Below are 17945 nucleotides of genomic sequence, written 5' to 3'. Positions count from 1 at the left end.
GAAACAGTCACTACATACATATCTGGGTCAGTGCATTCATCCAACCACAGGGGGGTGCCTGTTAGCCATATTGTAGATATCCAGAAGCTATCCAGTATCCACCATCCACCCCCTCTTCTCCCTTCCAGTGGTTTGGAGCCAGGGGAATGAGTCACACAGCGAGACATCATTTCATGCCATCATTTAAGAGGGTTGGTCTTTCAACTCTGCTTTTCCCTGATTACAGCAGAGTTATCCCCCATTCTCTTTGATATCATATCCATTACCATGATGGGATGACCTTTCATATAGTCGATGTCTCTGCTCACAGCGTGGGAGTGAGTGGGAGTGGATTGAGAGGGGTACAAAAAAAGAGTGGTACATGTAGTGGTGTGTGTGTGTGTGTGTGTGTGTGTGTGTGTGTGTGGTTGGTTGGTTGGTTCCCAACAAACAAATACATTCTCACATCCTGTTCACCCACCCAGCTGTACCCCAATTTATGAGAAAAATGAAGAAGTGGAACACACAATGCACAGAACTCATTGGAACACAAAGATTCTAGGTCTCCTTGACAACAGTAACCTGGCAACGATCACTCTACATACAATAAATCTGTGCTCCATTCTCCATCCCCTCCCTCGTTCTCTCTTATGTCCTCTCTAAGTTCACCCCCCCTCTCTATCTGCACATGGATACAAGATTGGCTGTTACACTCAATAAAGCACGTCCAAAAGCATATGAATCATCAAACTACTGCAAACATCATGTAACTCAGGATCAGCTACTGTGACTGGGTTTGTTCTTTTGCACCTGGGAACAGATGTTTTAAGTGCAAAGAGCATGTGGGGAAATACGGTGAAGTCTCCCAGCGGCAACAGAACCAAACCTGGGTTCAAATAGCATTTGCTTTGCTTGATTGATTCCATTGTGCCAGGCAAACTCAATGGGGGCATTCCCAGAAGAGCAAACACCGTTCATCTGGCACTCCAGGCAGGCTGAAGAAAACGCTCAAAGTCCTTTTGGACCCAGGTCTGAATAGAAGGCCACACAAAACACTTATGCGATGAAGAAGAGACGTTTTTTTCTTTTTTTTTCTGAAGACGTCTAAAAAGTATTTTATTTTTTTGTCCTTCGTGAAAACAATGGAGGTGACAGGTTAGTGACGCCACTACAATACGCTTAGTCAGTGTGGTATTTACAAGTGTTTTCAACTCTAAAACAGCTCTGAATTCTTGGGTCATTTTAACAGGCATGGTAATCTCTAGTACAAAATCTCTACGTGAATAAATAACCCAGACGTATCACAACCTTGTTGTTGTTCTTCAGTTCCTGCTCTTCTCTGTCTCATTCATGTGTCATCCCTCAGTATCCCCAGTATCATCATTCTCTCTCTCTCTCTCTCTCTCTCTCTCTCTCTCTCTCTCTCCTCCTCCTCAAGAGCATAATGGAGCTGCTGGGTCTCTCTCTCAGCCTTACTTTGCATTAATTTGCATGCTATCTCCCTCTCTCTCTCTCTCTCTCTCCCTCCCTCTCTCTCTCTCCCTCTCTCTCTCTCCCTCTCTCTCTCTCTCTCTCTCTCTCCCTCTCTCTCTCTCTCTCTCTCTCTCTCTCTCTCCCTCTCTCTCTCTCCCTCTCTCTCTCTCTCTCTCTCTCTCTCTCTGTAGACACCCATCTCTCTTTATTCCCCTCTGTCCTTCCTTCCATTCCTCCACCCATCACCCCCATCATCACAGGGCCCCCAGGTCGTGGCAGGAACGTGACTTCTGTCGCAAGAACTTGCCGGTGTCCCGTTCCCTCTCTCTGTGGTAGTGCGGGACCAGGCTGGACAAGAAGCGCTTGGCCTTGGAGGTCATGCTTTCCCGCTGACCCCCTCCGCCCATGTCTCCCCACCCGCAGGCTCCTCCGGGGGGCCACGGACCCTGGCCCCTGGCCGACCTCACGGCACACTCCAGGAGCTCCGTGGTCCGGTGGTCCAGGGAGGCCGAGATCTCCAGATACAGACAGTCAAACAGAGCTGCACTGGAGATGGCCTCTGAGAGAGAGAGAGAGAGAGAGAGGGAGGAGGAGGAGGAGGAGGAGGAGGAGGGGGGGGGGGGAGATAGGGGAAGAAAGGGATAGGGGAGGAGAGATAGATAGATAGTGAGAGGGAGGGAGGAGAGGAAGAGAGAGAGGGAGAGAAAGGGAGAGGTGATGGAGGGAGAGAGACAGTTACAGTACACAGAGCAAAGCTAATTCGCTAACTTGACTTCCTGAACTTGAAGACCGGAAAACAGTGTTTACTTACAACCTTGCTGAAGAGGAAGGGAGGGAGCGATGGAGAGAGATTCATCCATGAATGAGTACAGTTGTCAGGGGTAAACCCATTTCACAGTGAGAATGAAATTATTGAGTACACAGCCATGTCACAGGTGCAGCCATATTAGTCATGTGATGAAGCATCTCCCATTCTCTCTTGTTACTGTGACTCACCAAAGCTCCGCCTGCCTGACCTCTGAAAAACACTACAATATCCCTTTCCTCTTCAGATGTATTGTATCATTAAAGAGTATCCCCAGGACACGCACACACACACACACACACACACACACACAGCACACACACACACACACACACACACACTCACATACACACACACACACACACACACACACACACACACACACACTGCATGTACAGTACAATTCTCTGCATGTACAGTACAATCCCTCCCCCCATACTCCCACACTGCCACTGCAACTGAAGCTCTGTGCCACTTTACATATTTCAATAGTTCTCCCTGCACCACCGTCCCCCTGCAGAGATATACAACTGGACCTGTCAGAACACATTACAACCATGGAGAGGAAAGACAATGAGACGGGTGAGAAGTTGGAAGTGAGAAACTGTAGGGAGAAGTGTGAGCCAAAATACCGCATGACTCATGAAATATGTATTTGAGAGGGAAGAAATCACTGGGCATCGTCACTCCGCCATCGTGCTTGAATGACCCGATCAGGAATTCAAGAGACGTCCTCACCTTGAGCGCTGACCTCGCGTGAACGGACCAGGTCGCTCTTGTTGCCCACGAGGATGATGGGAGTTTGGGGTTGGGTCTCCCTCAGGAGGAGGCGGAGCTGGGCGGTTGCGGTGGAAACTCCGCCTGTCCGTCACGGAGAACACCAGGACACACACCTCACACTGCAAAAGCTGACAGGTCCTGGGAGATGGAGAGATCAGATCACCACACACACACACGCACGGACAGAAAAACACACACACGCACACACACACACACACACACACACACACACACACACACACACACACACACACACATACTGAGTACACCTTCATTCAGTTTACATGAATACATTGCAATGAGAAGACACTGTCCTGTTCACATGCTCCTTTGCATAGCTCGGTCTTGTCTGAAAGAAAAAGGGTTCATGTCCACTTGGGGTAGGGCAATTCTTTCAAGTTTACCGGCATGTTTAAATGTTACTTCTTCTACATCATGCAACAGAACATGATTGCTGCAGTGGTGCACATACACGTATTTTGGAGATGCAAGTACGCAGGATCGCTATTTTGCATAGCTAATTGTGTTCTTGCATTGTGTACACAGCATTTGTGTACACACATAGGGTATAAACTAGGCTTTATGGGCCAGCCTAGAGTGAAATATTAAAGGTTGGTGGATACACACACACACACAACACACACACACACACACACACACTACACACACACACACACACTACACTCAGACTCAGACTCAGACTCACACTCACACTCACACTCCACTCACACTCACACTCACACTCACACTCACACTCACACTCACACTCACACTCACACTCTACTCCACTCTGGCTCTGTGTGCAGGACAACCACATCCATCTTGTTTGTTCCTGTGGTAATCTTTTCTGCCAAGGTTCTGGGAACATTGGGGTCTGAGGGGGTTTGTGGATTACCCATATAGCTCTATGACAGCCAGCAGGCAGACCTAATGAGTCATACAGGAATGTGCTTTTTGTGTGTGTGTGTGTGTGTGGGGGGGGGGTTTCATACAAATGATTACATTATTGTCGCAGCCATGCATGCCGTGTGTGATAGAGTGGAGAGACTACACTCTCTGTCAACGATGCCCCGCTGCTTGGTGACTAATCACCGACTCAACACCAACTTCAATTCACGTCAATTACTGGTGACACACGCAGAGAACACACACGGCACAAGTTGTCAAAACACGCACGTGCGCACGCACCCCGCGCGCGCACGCACACACGCACTCTGGAAACCTTTGAGTGACTCCATTCAAAAGTCACTTCCAATGCTTTCGCGTCAATGCGAATTGAGCCAAATTGATTTGGAAATAATACGCGTAAAAAAAGAAAATCGATGCATGCATTCGAGATGACAATCTGGAGACTGAACACCGAGCAGAAGCAAATGGTTATTTGTGACCTCTGAATAAAGACAGAGTATTTTCATCTCTTCTGAGTACAGATAGTGCAGCATCACCATAACGATAAGCATCTGCATCTCCGATAAGACAACACCCACTGAACAACATCTCTGCAGATTAAGGTCAACTCCCGGGAAAAGGAAAAAAACAAGCGACGAAAAAAAAAAAGTGTTTGATTGCAAACTGTGTTTTTTTTTTTCTTTCTGCAGCTACAAAGACAACATGATGTTGCGCTTTTACCAAACCCTCCACCTGGGTCACACATATTAATACGAACAGAAACAGAAAAAAATAAAAAAAGTCTACAGCACATCTGCTCCGTGAGCAGCTCTCTCACACATTAACACACAGATGCTTTAGAAGTGTGCCCACGGGAAAAGAGGTGAAATTGCGGAAAATGACCTGATAATGGGCTCTCGACTTTGCAGCCAATCAGAGAGTCCCCAGCTGGGTATTTGAATGTCTCCACTGCCTTGTGTGTGTGTGTGTGTGTGTGTGTGTGTGTGTGTGTGTGTGTGTGTGTGTGTGTGTGTGTGTGTGTGTCTGTGTGTGTGTGTGTGTCTGTGTGCAGACTGAGAGATAGATAGGCCACTGCTTTATGGCTAAACACACAAAAATCATTCTAGTCCAGGAGCAAAGCTAATTTCTTCACACAAAACAGAGGCGATAAGACCCATAAAGGCCAGCAGCTACAGGCAGACAAGGGAAGATGAGGAGATGATGCTGGGGGGGGGGGGGGCGTGTAGAGAGACAGTGCGTGCGTGCGTGCGTGCCGTGGCGTCAGGTTGTTGAGTCGGAGCACGAAGGTGTTGTTTGGCTCACCTGCCTCCAGTTGTCAAAGATAATAATGGTGCTGTCCTCGGTCGTCCACGGTAACTGTGCGCACATAGCCTTCCCCTGGGGGGAGAGACACCCAACAGTCACGTCTCAGGGGGGTGATGGGGGCCAATGTAGACCTTTAGGTGTGCTTTATTTATTTGGTATACTGTACATTGCACTGACGTTACACACTCATTTGTTTCTATTCTACATCCTCGCACACACACACAATCACACACACCACACACACACACACACACACACAGACACACACACACACACACACACACACACACACACACACACACACACACACACTCACACACACCAATGTACCATCAGAATCCACCGATGCAGTTCTGTCCAAATCCCCAGCCAATGCAATAGCAAGAGATGACTTCCCCACCCCATTCTGCCCCAGTAGTGCGATCCGTAAGGGCCCATCAGGTCTCCCCTCTACCCCTGGAGTGATGGTATCCTCCAGCGCCGGGCTGAAGCTGATAGGTGGAGGAGAGGAACCAGCCAATCCTATTGTCCAATCACAATCATCATGGACGGCTTCCTCCCGTCTGAGCTGGTGTTTGATTGGCAGAGGGGTACTCCCTCTACGCAGAGGCGGGGGCACTAGACAGGGTCATGCCGTCACACTAGAAGAGAGAGACAAATACAGTGCATTTGTCATTTATGTAATGTGATATACAATACATACTCATTTATCAGCTGCATTGACCAACCCCATCATGATTTTGAGTACATTTCCCATCAGTTCTCAGCAATCCAACGTCATTCGATCAACTCTACATACACTGTAAAAAAAGAAATCTGTAAAATAACTTCAAAATGCTTGCCAACAGAGTTTCCAGTAGATTGCAGTAAAATTATGATACAATGCTGCAAATGCCATTACATGGAAAACCCATAAATATGAAGTAATGTTCAGTACATTAAAGTTAATTCTTGTTCATTTACTGATATTGACTCTTATTTCACATATGAATTCACTTCAATTTGACAGGATAAACATTCAAGTAATAGAAGAACTATGGAATTTCACAGAACTAAAAAATAATTTTGTATTTAACCTCAATATTGTTATTTCAATCTCTCACTAGCAAGTGGTCTCTATTTCAGTTTAACAGCTAAGCGATTATAGAGATTTCAAAGATCACTTCCTGATCTTGTTCTACCAATAGATGGCTTGCTAACACCACAAGACACTTCAGATGTATGACATTGTGCAGCAATTAACTATCTGGAGAGGTGGAGGGCCCCACCTATAGACATGCACTGACTTCACATCAATGGGTGGAGGACCGACCACTCCGATAATGTAAACAAGAGACACAGACATAATACAGTCAGAATTAAACAAAAACCAACACCACAGGTATATTGGTTAGTGAGATAATGCAACACAAAAAACATATATTCACCATTAACCACAATCCCATTGCAACAGGAGGGAGCAATGTTTTTCATGTATAACTAAATGTGTGACTATTTAAACAGATTGAATTGCCTTCAAATAACAGCACATGTCATTCATTTGTTATTACTGTAGTTCACTTAATGGGAATGTTTGAAATAAAGGTTTATCTCTGTGCTTTCGATGGCATTTTCTTATCATTACGGAAAACTGAAAAAAAAACATGGTGAAACAATACAGTAATTTTCTGTGAAGTTAAGTTTATTTTACACAGTGCATCAAGACCGAAACGCCTGATTATTCACCCTTTTCCCTAGAGTGCACATCTGCCTACTCCCCCAGATGGCTTTAAAAGCATAGGACCAGTGTAACCACGGGCTCTTAAACCAATCATGTGCTATTAAATCCATGTGGGGTAGTGGACAAGTGTACGCTTAATGGAAAAGAGTGGAACATTGCTACGCAGAAGGTAATATTATAATAATAATATTATATATGCCATTTAGCTGACGCTTTTATCCAAAGCGACTTACATTGCAGTGAGTGCATACATTTCAGTATATACAGTCCCAGCGGGAATCAAACCCACAACCTAAGCGTTGTTAGCACCATGCTCTACCCACTGAGCCACAGAGGACCAAGGTGATGCTACATTGCAAGGCTACTCTTCCATAATAACCTCCCTCCCCTTTAATTTGGATGTGTCCACACAGCAACAACCTCAGCGTCAGAAAGACACCATCTCTCTCATCTCAGCACCAGTGCTACAGATGTGGAACTCTTTACTGTAGCCTAATAAAAAAGAAAATCCCACCCACCGTTCCCAGTCTGCGATTGCTTTGCAGACAAATCTCTTCTAGCAATGAATGCTGTTAATTCATGCTGGAAGAAAGGAAAGGAAAGCCTCATGACTGAGTGTGTGTGATCAGAATAAAACTGCTAGCTTGTGAACTGTGGTTTAATAAGTCACAGCAGTGAACAGTGAAGCTGCAGGGTGCAGTGACTTATTTGTCTAACAGGATGTAGTAGCCTGTAGGCACGTCAATGTAAACGCTGTATCAAAGAGGTGACACCATGTAGACATAAACACCTTATCTTAACTACAGGATCTCCTCTGAGTCTTGTGGCTGCTGCCCCCCTCCTCATCATCAATCTCTCCCTCACTCTCTCTTTCTCTCTCTCTCTCACACACACACACACACACACACACACACACACACACACACACACACACACGCACCGAGAGTAAAGAAACAGAGATACGCAGGACGAAAACAAACTCATAAAACATCTAATCCCTCTCAAAAAAAACTGTCACCCGCCACCCGCCACCCGCAACTCCGACCTCATGTCGGTTTGAGTGCAGGCGGACACCTAACCGATGCCAAACATCTCGTGCGGAAAGCAAAACATTGGACATCACATACAGGCAGTTTATTTAAGAAGCAGAGGCTGCCCAGCACATTTACTCCAACATACCCCTCCTACCTTTGTCTGTGTTTCCTCAGTAGTGATACTGTCTTTGGGCGCATCTGTCTGCATCTGCAATTTAAAATGCACCGGTAAGAAGAAACCCGACTTCCACGGAAATTCCCAAGTGTAACACGCCCTCCCACTCCTGCGCGCTCTACCTCAAAGACACAAGATGATCTCACCTGGCACACGACTCAGCAGCACCTACAAAGTAAAAAACTGGCAGTCTCTCTCTCTCTCTCTCTCTCTCTCTCGCTTTCTCACTCTCTCTCTCACTCACTCACTCACTCTCTCTCTCTCTCTCTCTCGCGCGCGCTTTCTCACTCACTCTCGCTCTCTCTCTCACACACACACTCTCTCTCTCTCTCTCTCTCTCTGTGTCTCTCTCAAACACGCACTCACACACAGAAAGCACCGTACACTGCAGACACACACACTGCAGGCAACTCACTTTTCTCCACAGGAGATGCTTCGCAGAAGTGATAACTGCAGTAATAATAGCTTACACCCTACTCTCTCTCTCTCTCTCTCTCTCTCTCTCCCTCTCTCTCTCTCTCTCTCTCTCTCTCTCTGTCTCTCTCCCTCTCTCTCTCTCTCTCTCTCTCTCTCTCTCTCCCTCTCTCTCTCTCACTCTCTCTCTCTCTCTCTCTCTCTGTCTCTCTCCCTCTCTCTCTCTCTCTCTCTCTCTCTCTCCCTCTCTCTCTCTCTCTCTCTCTCTCTCTCTGTCTCTCTCCCTCTCTCTCTCTCTCTCTCTCTCTCTCTCTCTCTCTTAAGTCTGCATTTATGACTCACGTACATGATTACATGATGCGGAAATTGTCGTCTCCAGCGTTACATTAAACGTGATTTAAATTGAAAGCACATCATTCAAGCTACGGGTTGTCTGACTGCAACAGCACTATAATGTAGGACTAACGCTAATTCAGCTCTCTGGAAATGCAGTAGAATTTGCAATGAATGTAGAAGTGATGCCATGGAGCAGATAAGCCCAGAAGTCTGCTGCTGATAAGGTGCTCCTGTGCTCTGTTATACTCCGCTGAGCTATAATTGACCTTTTGGATGGAGCTATAGATAACGTTAGAATACGCTTCGCCACTAGGGAGCAGCAGAACACCGTTTTTTCCACAAGTCCTTCCACACCCTGCACTGCTGCGCGTATGTGTGTGTGTGTGTGTGTGTGTGTGTGTGTGTGTGTGTGTGTGTGTGTGTGTGTGTGTGTGTGTGTGTGTGTGTGTGTGCATGCGCACAAATGTTTCATGTGCCGCCACATGAAACATTTCCCATTGGCAGTGAGAACCTGGCCTGGCAAGCTCTCTCTCTCTTTCTCTCTCTCTCTCTCTCTCTCTCTCTCTCTCTCTCTCTCTCTCTCTCTCTCATCTCTCTGTCCTCTTCTCTATCACACTCTCTCTTCCGTCAAAATATCCTTTAAAGAGGAATAAAACATAGATTTACAAGTTACAATTGGTCTGACACGAATTGATGTTCTGCCTCAGGTTCATTTGTGTGTATTTGAAGAGATATGTGTGCCTGAACGTGAGTGCGGTGAGCGCCTGTGTGTGTGATGGTGGTGGTGGTGGAGGTGGTGGTGGTGGTGGTGGTGATGGTGAGAGTGGGGCGAGTGTTCATGTAACTCTGTGTACGTCCTCTCCACACAATGCTACAATGGACTCCGGCAGTGAGCAGTCAGGCCGCTATTATAGTCCTAATCCTGCCCCTATTATACAGGCCAGAGAGAGAGCGAGAGACACAGAGAGGGAGGCAGGGCCGAGGGTGAGGTCATCCCAAACAGCGCTCAGCCAGGGTCACTGCCTCTCTATAGAGGGACACACAGAATGACAGAGCGAGAGAGAGAGAGAGAGAGGGGGGGGGGGATAGAGACAGATAGAGACAGATAGATGGAAGAGGGGTAAAGAGAAAAGGTTAACAAGAGATTGGAAAAGAGGGATGGACAGAGAAGGGAAAGAGAGAGGGATTAGAAGGTGTTGAAAGGACATGTGCTCAAGCATCAGTGACAGTAACAGTTAAATGGTGAAAGAGAGAAAGAGAAATATGAACTGCTGTGGATGGTAAAAATATTTTGTTTATTTCATAGGAAACCACACTACAATTGGAGCATAAACCATAATGATGGCAATAATGATTGGAATCATACTATTTGGTAATCAAAAAACGATAATTGAAATAATGATTTTTATCCTGCTACAAAATAAAAGTACACACTAAGCTTTTGTAGATTAAATTGTAAACCGGTCAAATGAAAATGATAAAGAATTGGTACATAAATAAACAATGAATAAATACTGTGAATAAATAAGTGAATAAATAAAAACAGATAAATCAATTAAATGAACCTACACCCAGCCGAAATAAATAGCCCCTAATGTAGCTACCTTGGTAACATGAGCTAGTTTAAAGAGAGGTCTCTATGAATGTCTGCATATTCTTGCATTTGATATTGTCACCCTAGTCTTTAAAGAGTCCACAGTGACCAGCTCTGTGGTGCTAGTTGCATTATGGTTGTCCTCGCTCTCTTCCTCAAGTCTTTTTTTTTTCCAGCAGCACACCTTTAATTGTATTGTCAGGCTTGAAGACAAGACACAGTCACACGAATCATGGAGCACTCCACTTTCGCCTCGTTTTGGGGTTGTCTTTGTACAGAGTAGACCTGTTGAACCAAAACAACTACAGCAACCACAGTCGTCTTTTTGGTTTTCGCTTCACATTTTACTGGGTAAACTGGTTGAGTTGTGAAATTCATCATACATGGTTGAGAAGTGGAGCTGTCTCCGAGAAGCATCCGTCCTCTTGGCGTGAAACAAAAACACCAATCACAGATAGCACACTGCAATTATTCTTAAGTGTCGTGATGACAAAACAAAATAAAATGATGTCATTTGTCTTACAAGCAAAGTATGGATTCTTCGGCATTTTTCAAAATGCATATCTACTCTACACATGAGTGTTTATTTCAGTTATTCATTATTTAGCACAAACACAGTAATACTCTCAAAAAAAAAAAAAAAAAAAAAAAAGGATCATAGTACATTCGTTTCTAGGATTATTCATCTTTACAAATGCGATAGTGAGTCACAATAAGTCTTGGTGAGCAAAAAAAAGAAGAAAAAAAAAGAGAAAAAAAGAAAAAAAAAAACACCTTGGTAGGCAACTGTGAAATATTAGCTGGCAATATTACAATATTACTTACTGCATGCCTTGGACACTTTTAAGATCATCCTTTCCCCAAAGTCTATACCACTGCACGTCCAGCACCACAACACCACTACACATTTCTGCCTTCCTAAAGGGAAGCGCGCGTATGAAGCTCAGCCAACCTGCACCATCTTAGCCATGGCGTGTTCACCAACGTCCGGATGCCTGGCTTGGAACCAGACGTTCAGACAGAGAGAGAGAGAGAGAGAGAGCCATGTTCTGGACAATCAGTCCAAATCTTCTCATTTTGTTCGACTTCTTTTGTTTTGCATAGATAGATAGATAGATAGATATCGTTGCATAGATACGCTGTAGGTTGGTAGTGTTAGGGACAAAATGATATCACTAGGGTTTATTTAAGACGAGCGAAAAAGTGTCTGTCGCGCACCACAATCCGTGTAGGTGATGCCCCCCCTTTCAGAGAAATATTCCCTAATTCGCAGTATATTGACGTAAACACGAAAGAAGGGCGCAACTCTGATATGATTCAAAGAAGAATATTGATTTTGCTCGGGGGGAAAAATAGATTTACGTTACGATGAATGATGGCACAGCTGCGCCCTTCTCTTTTGTTTATTCAAGACAAGACCGTGGTTGGTCACATGGTCCATGACCTCTGACCTTGGGGAGGGGGGGGGGGGGGGAGGGGGGAGGTTCGTCCTCTCCTCTCCACCTCACCGCCGTTGCCCTGATCTCACCAGTGCAAGGTGCACCCAAAAGACGCCTCATCGTCGCCAAAGTCTTTGTGCTACTGTCAACTTCACTGTGACGCCGTACGGAAGTCTTCGTGTCTTCCCCGGTAAGTCCTGTTTTGTGAAGCAAATCTAGGGCAGGGTTCTTCTAACCCTATAAGTTAACAGTCAAGGTCCACCTGATCAGCACAAGTGGGCCGATTTCACAGTCGTGTAGTCCTAACCCCCACCGCCACCGCCACCCCCACCACCCCCACCACCACCACCACCACCCGCCCAACTGACAACCTCAACACACACACACACACACATTCCACCCTCCCTTTCCTTTCCCCAAGTCAGATGACTTTGTGATGGCCTTATTTAGGCTGTTTCACCCCTCTGTCTCTTTGAATCTGTCCTGTCCCCCCACCCCTCCCCGTCCCCCGTCCCCCCGTAGGAACCCTCAGAGGAAGTAGTCGGGGGGTGGGGAGGGTGGGTTGTTGGCGCGGGCTGGCGGGGCCTCATTCGTGCTGACGAGCTTCTCGTAACGAGCCTTGTAGGCGTCTCTCTCCCTCAGCACTCGAGAGAGCTCACACTGGAGCGACTCCAACTAAGGAGAGAGAGAGAGAGAGAGAGAGAGAGAGAGAGAGAGAGAGAGAGAGAGAGAGAGAGAGATATTCATTATCGTTTCCTATTTGCTGTGTTGTGATTTAGCATGATGAAAAACAGTGCTGTTTAAAAGCACAGACCAGTTCATTGTCCATAGGTACGTTTGACTTTCAAGAAATCACTGGTCAGGAAAATGTTTTGGCCCTGCGGGTAATATATGTATGTGAAAACTAGTAGTAGTTTGTGTCTCTACCTCTGTGTGTGTGTGTGTGTGTGTGTGTGTGTGTGTGTGTGTGTGTGTGTGTGTGTGTGTGTGTGTGTGTGTGTGTGTGTGTGTGTGTGGGCGGGCATGTGTGTGGGCATGTGTATGTGTGGGCATGTATATGTGCGCATGGCTGTATGTGCGTATGTGTGTGTGTGTGTGTGTGTGTCTGTATGTGCATATGTGTGTATGTGTGTGTGTGTGTGTGTGTGTGTGTGTGTGTATGTGCATATGTGTGTGTGTGTGTGTGTTTGCGCGTGTGTGTTTACCTGCTGTGTGAGGACGTGTTTCTCCGACTCCAGCGCGTGGCGGTGCTGCAGGCGCTTGTAGCGACAGGACTGTGCGTAGCCGCGGTTCTTTAGCGTGCGTCGCTTCTGCTTCAGACGCACCACCTCGTCCTTACTGACCCCTCGCAGGTGTCGGTTCAACTCCCGCACTGACAGGCTCACCAGCTGCTCGTCCGAGAAACGTTCGTCCACCCCACCACACTGACAGAGAGAAAGACAGAGAGAGAGAGAGAGAGAGAGAGAGAGAGAGAGAGAGAGAGAGAGAGAGAGAGAGAGAGAGAGAGAGAGAGAAAGAGAGAGGGTCACTTGATGTTTCATTATAAACGAGAAAGAAGAAAGTATGTACGTGATCCTCGTTTATTTGTGTAGGGACAGATACAATGGAAACATTGACACATGGAATCGTCAAGAACCGAGAGACATTGCACCATCATGCTTTACTGTTCCTTGTTGTGCTCAGCATCAGCATCCGTTGGACCCCGTTGGACCTTCAAATGAGTCATCTCACATCTCGACTGACTCACAGTCTATTTAAAGTACCGTATGATGGAGCAAGTGTGATAGATGTGTTATGAATATGCATAGAATGGCTGGTTATGAAGTGAAGAGGTTAAAATAAGGATGCCATTCTAGTATTTGCAGCGAAAGCCAGCCAGGGAATTTATTGAAAAAAATGACTATCTGCCTCTCTTTGTGTTCAAATTGATACCGCGATTATGAGTGTGTGAATTTGAGTTCATGTGTTGATGTGTGCCATGTGAGAGTGTATCTGTGTCAGGGGGCAACACATGTCCATGTAATCTGTCATGTAATCTGACTGAGTGTGAGTGACAGTGATCGGGATTATACACGGCAATAATAGCAGATATTATCGTAATCTCTCACACTGTGTTCCAAATACCCAGAGACTCAGACACCTGCATGAGAAATGCGGCCAACATGAGAACCAACAAAATGAACTTCCTAAGATAACACTTGAACAAGGTAACTTCGTCTGGAGACGACAGAGCCTCTACTTATTATTTGAGGTAGTATTAGGAAGTATGAGGTTGAACAGGGTGGACACGTTGACACAGTGACAAGCACAGGTGCCTCAACAGTGTATAAACGATTGTTTTCTTTGAAGACTATTTCAATAGGCTGCGTTCCTTCTCCGTACGGCATTTACACACTCATTGTCCATGCGTCGTTGTAGACGCATAGTGTCTGTAGGAAACACTCATGAAAGGTACACTACACACACATATATAATCATGTCCTGTAATCATGTCCTCATGTCCTAATCCCAGTCCTTTAGTGCATGATCCCTCTCGTCTATCGCCTCTCCCCCTCCTCCCCTCTCTCTCCCCCCCCCCCCCACCCTCCCTTTAATGCTCCCATATCCTCGTAACCCTCCCTGAGTCACTGTACCCTTATCCCAGTAATGGGTAATATCCCAGGGATGGTTCACCCAAATGACAAAATCACTGATAATGACTTCCATTGGTTTTTGGTTAAAAAAAAAATATGCTAACGATTAGCGGTTAGTTGCAGTGCCCAGAGAAACAGAACCAAAGTGTTGATTGAAGTCCGCCCTTGTCCAAAGACTCATTTCAGGGTAAGGAACCAAATATGTCATTTTGTTATGAGGGTGAACTCCCCTTTTAACTTATTCTACCACCTTATGTCATATATTGACATTGTCATATCTGACACAAACACACACCCTTGTCCCCCCGCCTCCCACCCTGCAGACCTGGGTTGAAATAGCATTTGCAATCATTTCAAATACTTTGCGGTGCTTGATTGAGTTGGCCTGGCTCAGTGGAACCAATGGAGTAGTCACAAAAGAGTAAACTCTTGAAACGGTCCCTTCTGGCAGACTCAAGCAAACGCTCAAAGTACTTCAAAGTGCTTTTCGACCCGGGTCTGCCATCCTGACCCCATTGACGTCTCCCTCCCTCCCTCCCTCCCTCCCTCCCTCCCGTGTACCTCACTGACTTGGAGGTGATGATGATGGTGATGATGATGGCCATGCATGGGGTGGTGCGGGTGATGGTGATGATGATGATGCGGATGGTGATGAAGACGGCCCTGGGGGCTCGGGGGTTGTGGGTAGGGTGCCGAGGAGTTGGGGGCGGCGTTGGGGAGTGACTGAGGGGCGGAGGAGAGGAAGAGGAGCGGACGATGGCACATATCTGTCCCCTTGGCGCAGGAGATGTCACCTCCGTTGTCACTGCCCGAGTCTCCCAGGTTACTGCTGGAGCTCTGAGAGAGCACCGGGAACTGGAGAGAGAGAGAGAGAGAGAGAGAGAGAGGGAGAGAGAGAGAGAGAGAGAGAGAGAGAGAGGGCAGAGGAAAGAAACGAGAGGAGGGATGGAAAGTCGGGGGGGGTTAGAGAGCTAGAAACATCAATGATATGATACGTCATTATGAAGTTGTTGTTCAAAATATAATCAGTGATGTTCAAGGCATCTCTAGACGACATCGACGGACAGCTCTAGTTACCTGTGAGCTCACAGCCGCAGCAGCCGAGTTCAGCAAAGCCTCCACCGCGTCCTCGCAGCCCAGGAAATTCCCGACGGGCCCCCTCTCTCTCTCCCCCCGCTCCGGGCCTCCTCCCAAGGCCCCCAGCAGGGACGCGGGTCCCCCTGCCTCCCCGCCAAACTGCTGCTGCAGCGCAGCCAGCCAGATCAAGTCCTCCAGAGAGGCCGGGTTGGGACCCTGGGCTCCGCCGCCGCCTCCGCCCCCGCCTCCACCGCCCCCGTGAGAAGGGCTGCCCTCCACGTTGCCCTGGGAGCCCGAGCTCACCCCGGAGGAGGTGAAGCTGTTGGAGATGGAGAGGGGGAAGGAGATGGAGGAGGAGGAAGAGGACATGGAGGAGGAGGCGGAGGGCGGCGGGTGGCCATCGCTCAGCGTCGGGGAGGGGGGCAGGGAGTTGTAGGGGCTGGAGCTGAGGCTGGAGTCCTGGGGCGGGTGGCTGGTGTACGGGGAGGGGCTGGCGGAGGGGTCGTGGTGGCTGTGGTGGGGGAGGCCCGACTTGGGGTACGTGCAAGGGGGAGGGAGAGGCGGAGTGTCGGGCTTCACCTCGAACTTGAGGAGGTCAAAGTCGTTGAGGTACTCCATGGCCAGTGGACTGGGGGGGAGGGAGGGCAGGGTGATCGACGGAGAAGACATGGCCAGCGTTCAGACTGAGGACAGACTGAGGGGAGGGGGGAGGGGGTGGGGGGGGGGTTGAAAGAGTGTTTTTTGGTTGTTGTTGACAGTTCTCCGTGTGTCAGGGTTGTTGTTGTGTGTAAATCCACGTCTTGCTGTCAGTACTGTCCATACACAGCAGCAGGCTCCAGGCCTTCACAGACAGACCAGGTGTGTCCCTGTGGAAGCGGGCGTCCCTGTCGTGTCCCTGCGTGTTTCTCTTTGGTCCTGAGAGAGAGAGAAAGAGAGAGAGAGAGAGACAGAGAGAGAGAGAGAGAGAGAGAGAGAGAGAGAGAGAAGAACATAGAGAGAGAAGAATAACTCATTATCACTGATGAGTGATAGCTTCAGTGAGGTTCAAGCCGTTACGTTTTGTTGATTTATCTAATTTCCTCAGATATGGATGCTAGGCGAAGGCCGTGATGGCTTCGATGATTGTTCTCTCAGACAGAAAAAGTCGTAAAGTGGTGAAAACACAACGCCTGCTAGCTAGGTAGACAGGAACTGAGGTCAAGATAACATCTCTAAAGAGGACAGAGAGCAAGACAGGATGTGAAACTTGACACAAGAGCAACAGTCTAGTGATAGAATAGAAGGGACAGCGTATAACGTTTTTTTACTTCAACACTTCCACAACAAATGGCCTCATTACCGAGCTTCTGTCACTGTGTGCCTTTTCGATGCCTGAACATGCCTAAGGATTTTGTTCTGCTAACTGGTAAACAGAAATACCTTTAGTATTCGCAATTTTAGTATCAATAACATAGTCATAACATCCTTATACCAGAAAGGTGATAATGCGGTCCTCCGGACAATGAAAGATGATCATCCTGACCCTGTATACATTCTGTTCACAGCGGTGTATGACGAGGTGCTATGCTAGGGCATGAGTGTGTGTCCAATGGCCTGTTTGTGTGTGGTAGTATTAAGTGACTAATCCTCAACAGATCCCTACTGACCCCCCATAGACGCACACACACCTACACACACACACACACACGTGCACGCGCGCACACACACACACACACACACACACACACACACACACACACACACACACACACATGCACGCGCACACACACACACACACACACACACACACACACACACACACACACACACACACACACTGGTAGATGTGCACACCAGCACATGCACCCAGGATCTTTTTGGACACTTCTACATCTAAACTGTTGCTACTTGGGTTCCTCTTGGCCAAAATGTACCTTTTTTTCTTTCCAAAATGTATTCATCTTTTTCATCCCTTTAACTGTAGAAAATCTAGAACAATAATGCAGCCTTTCATCATTGCTGCTGGTGACCGTGATATGAAGCAGCTTATACATATATATATCACGTATATATATATATCACGTATATATATATATATATATATGTGATATATTATACTGTAGATCAGGGGAGGCTGGTGGAGGTAGAAATAGGAGGACAGGCTCATTGTAATGCATAGAATGAAATAAGGAATCCTCCGATGTCTACCTCCACCAGCCTCCCTTGCTGCAGATGCAGTTGACTTGATTACATTATAAACTTCATTGATCCACCAAGAGTGAGTTCCATATAA

At 47.1% G+C, this 17945-nt stretch overlaps 1 protein-coding gene and 1 pseudogene across 2 annotated transcripts; both read right to left on the bottom strand.

Moving 5' to 3' along the window:
- Nucleotides 1–1079: 1079 nt before the first annotated feature.
- LOC310806070 (GTP-binding protein REM 2-like) lies at nucleotides 1080–8466 on the bottom strand (annotated as a pseudogene). Its single transcript, XR_014555093.1, has 6 exons — nucleotides 8327–8466; nucleotides 8160–8213; nucleotides 5582–5892; nucleotides 5249–5323; nucleotides 2996–3175; nucleotides 1080–2011 (listed from the first exon to the last, which is right to left on the bottom strand). The product of XR_014555093.1 is annotated as a GTP-binding protein REM 2-like (transcript).
- Nucleotides 8467–12491: 4025 nt separating this feature from the next.
- Nucleotides 12492–16342, bottom strand: nrl (neural retina leucine zipper; the record flags this gene model as incomplete). Its single annotated transcript, XM_083672017.1, has 4 exons — nucleotides 12492–12638; nucleotides 13169–13387; nucleotides 15158–15451; nucleotides 15674–16342. The coding sequence occupies 4 exons, from the start codon at nucleotides 16340–16342 to the stop codon at nucleotides 12492–12494; spliced, it is 1329 nt and encodes a 442-aa protein (XP_083528143.1).
- Between the last annotated feature and the right edge of the window lie 1603 nt (nucleotides 16343–17945).

This window comes from Argentina silus, assembly GCF_951799395.1.
Source record: "Argentina silus genome assembly, chromosome: 6".
Taxonomy (NCBI): Eukaryota; Metazoa; Chordata; class Actinopteri; order Argentiniformes; family Argentinidae; genus Argentina; species Argentina silus.
Note: the sequence above shows the minus strand (reverse complement) of the source record. Positions and strands in the feature narration are given on the sequence as shown.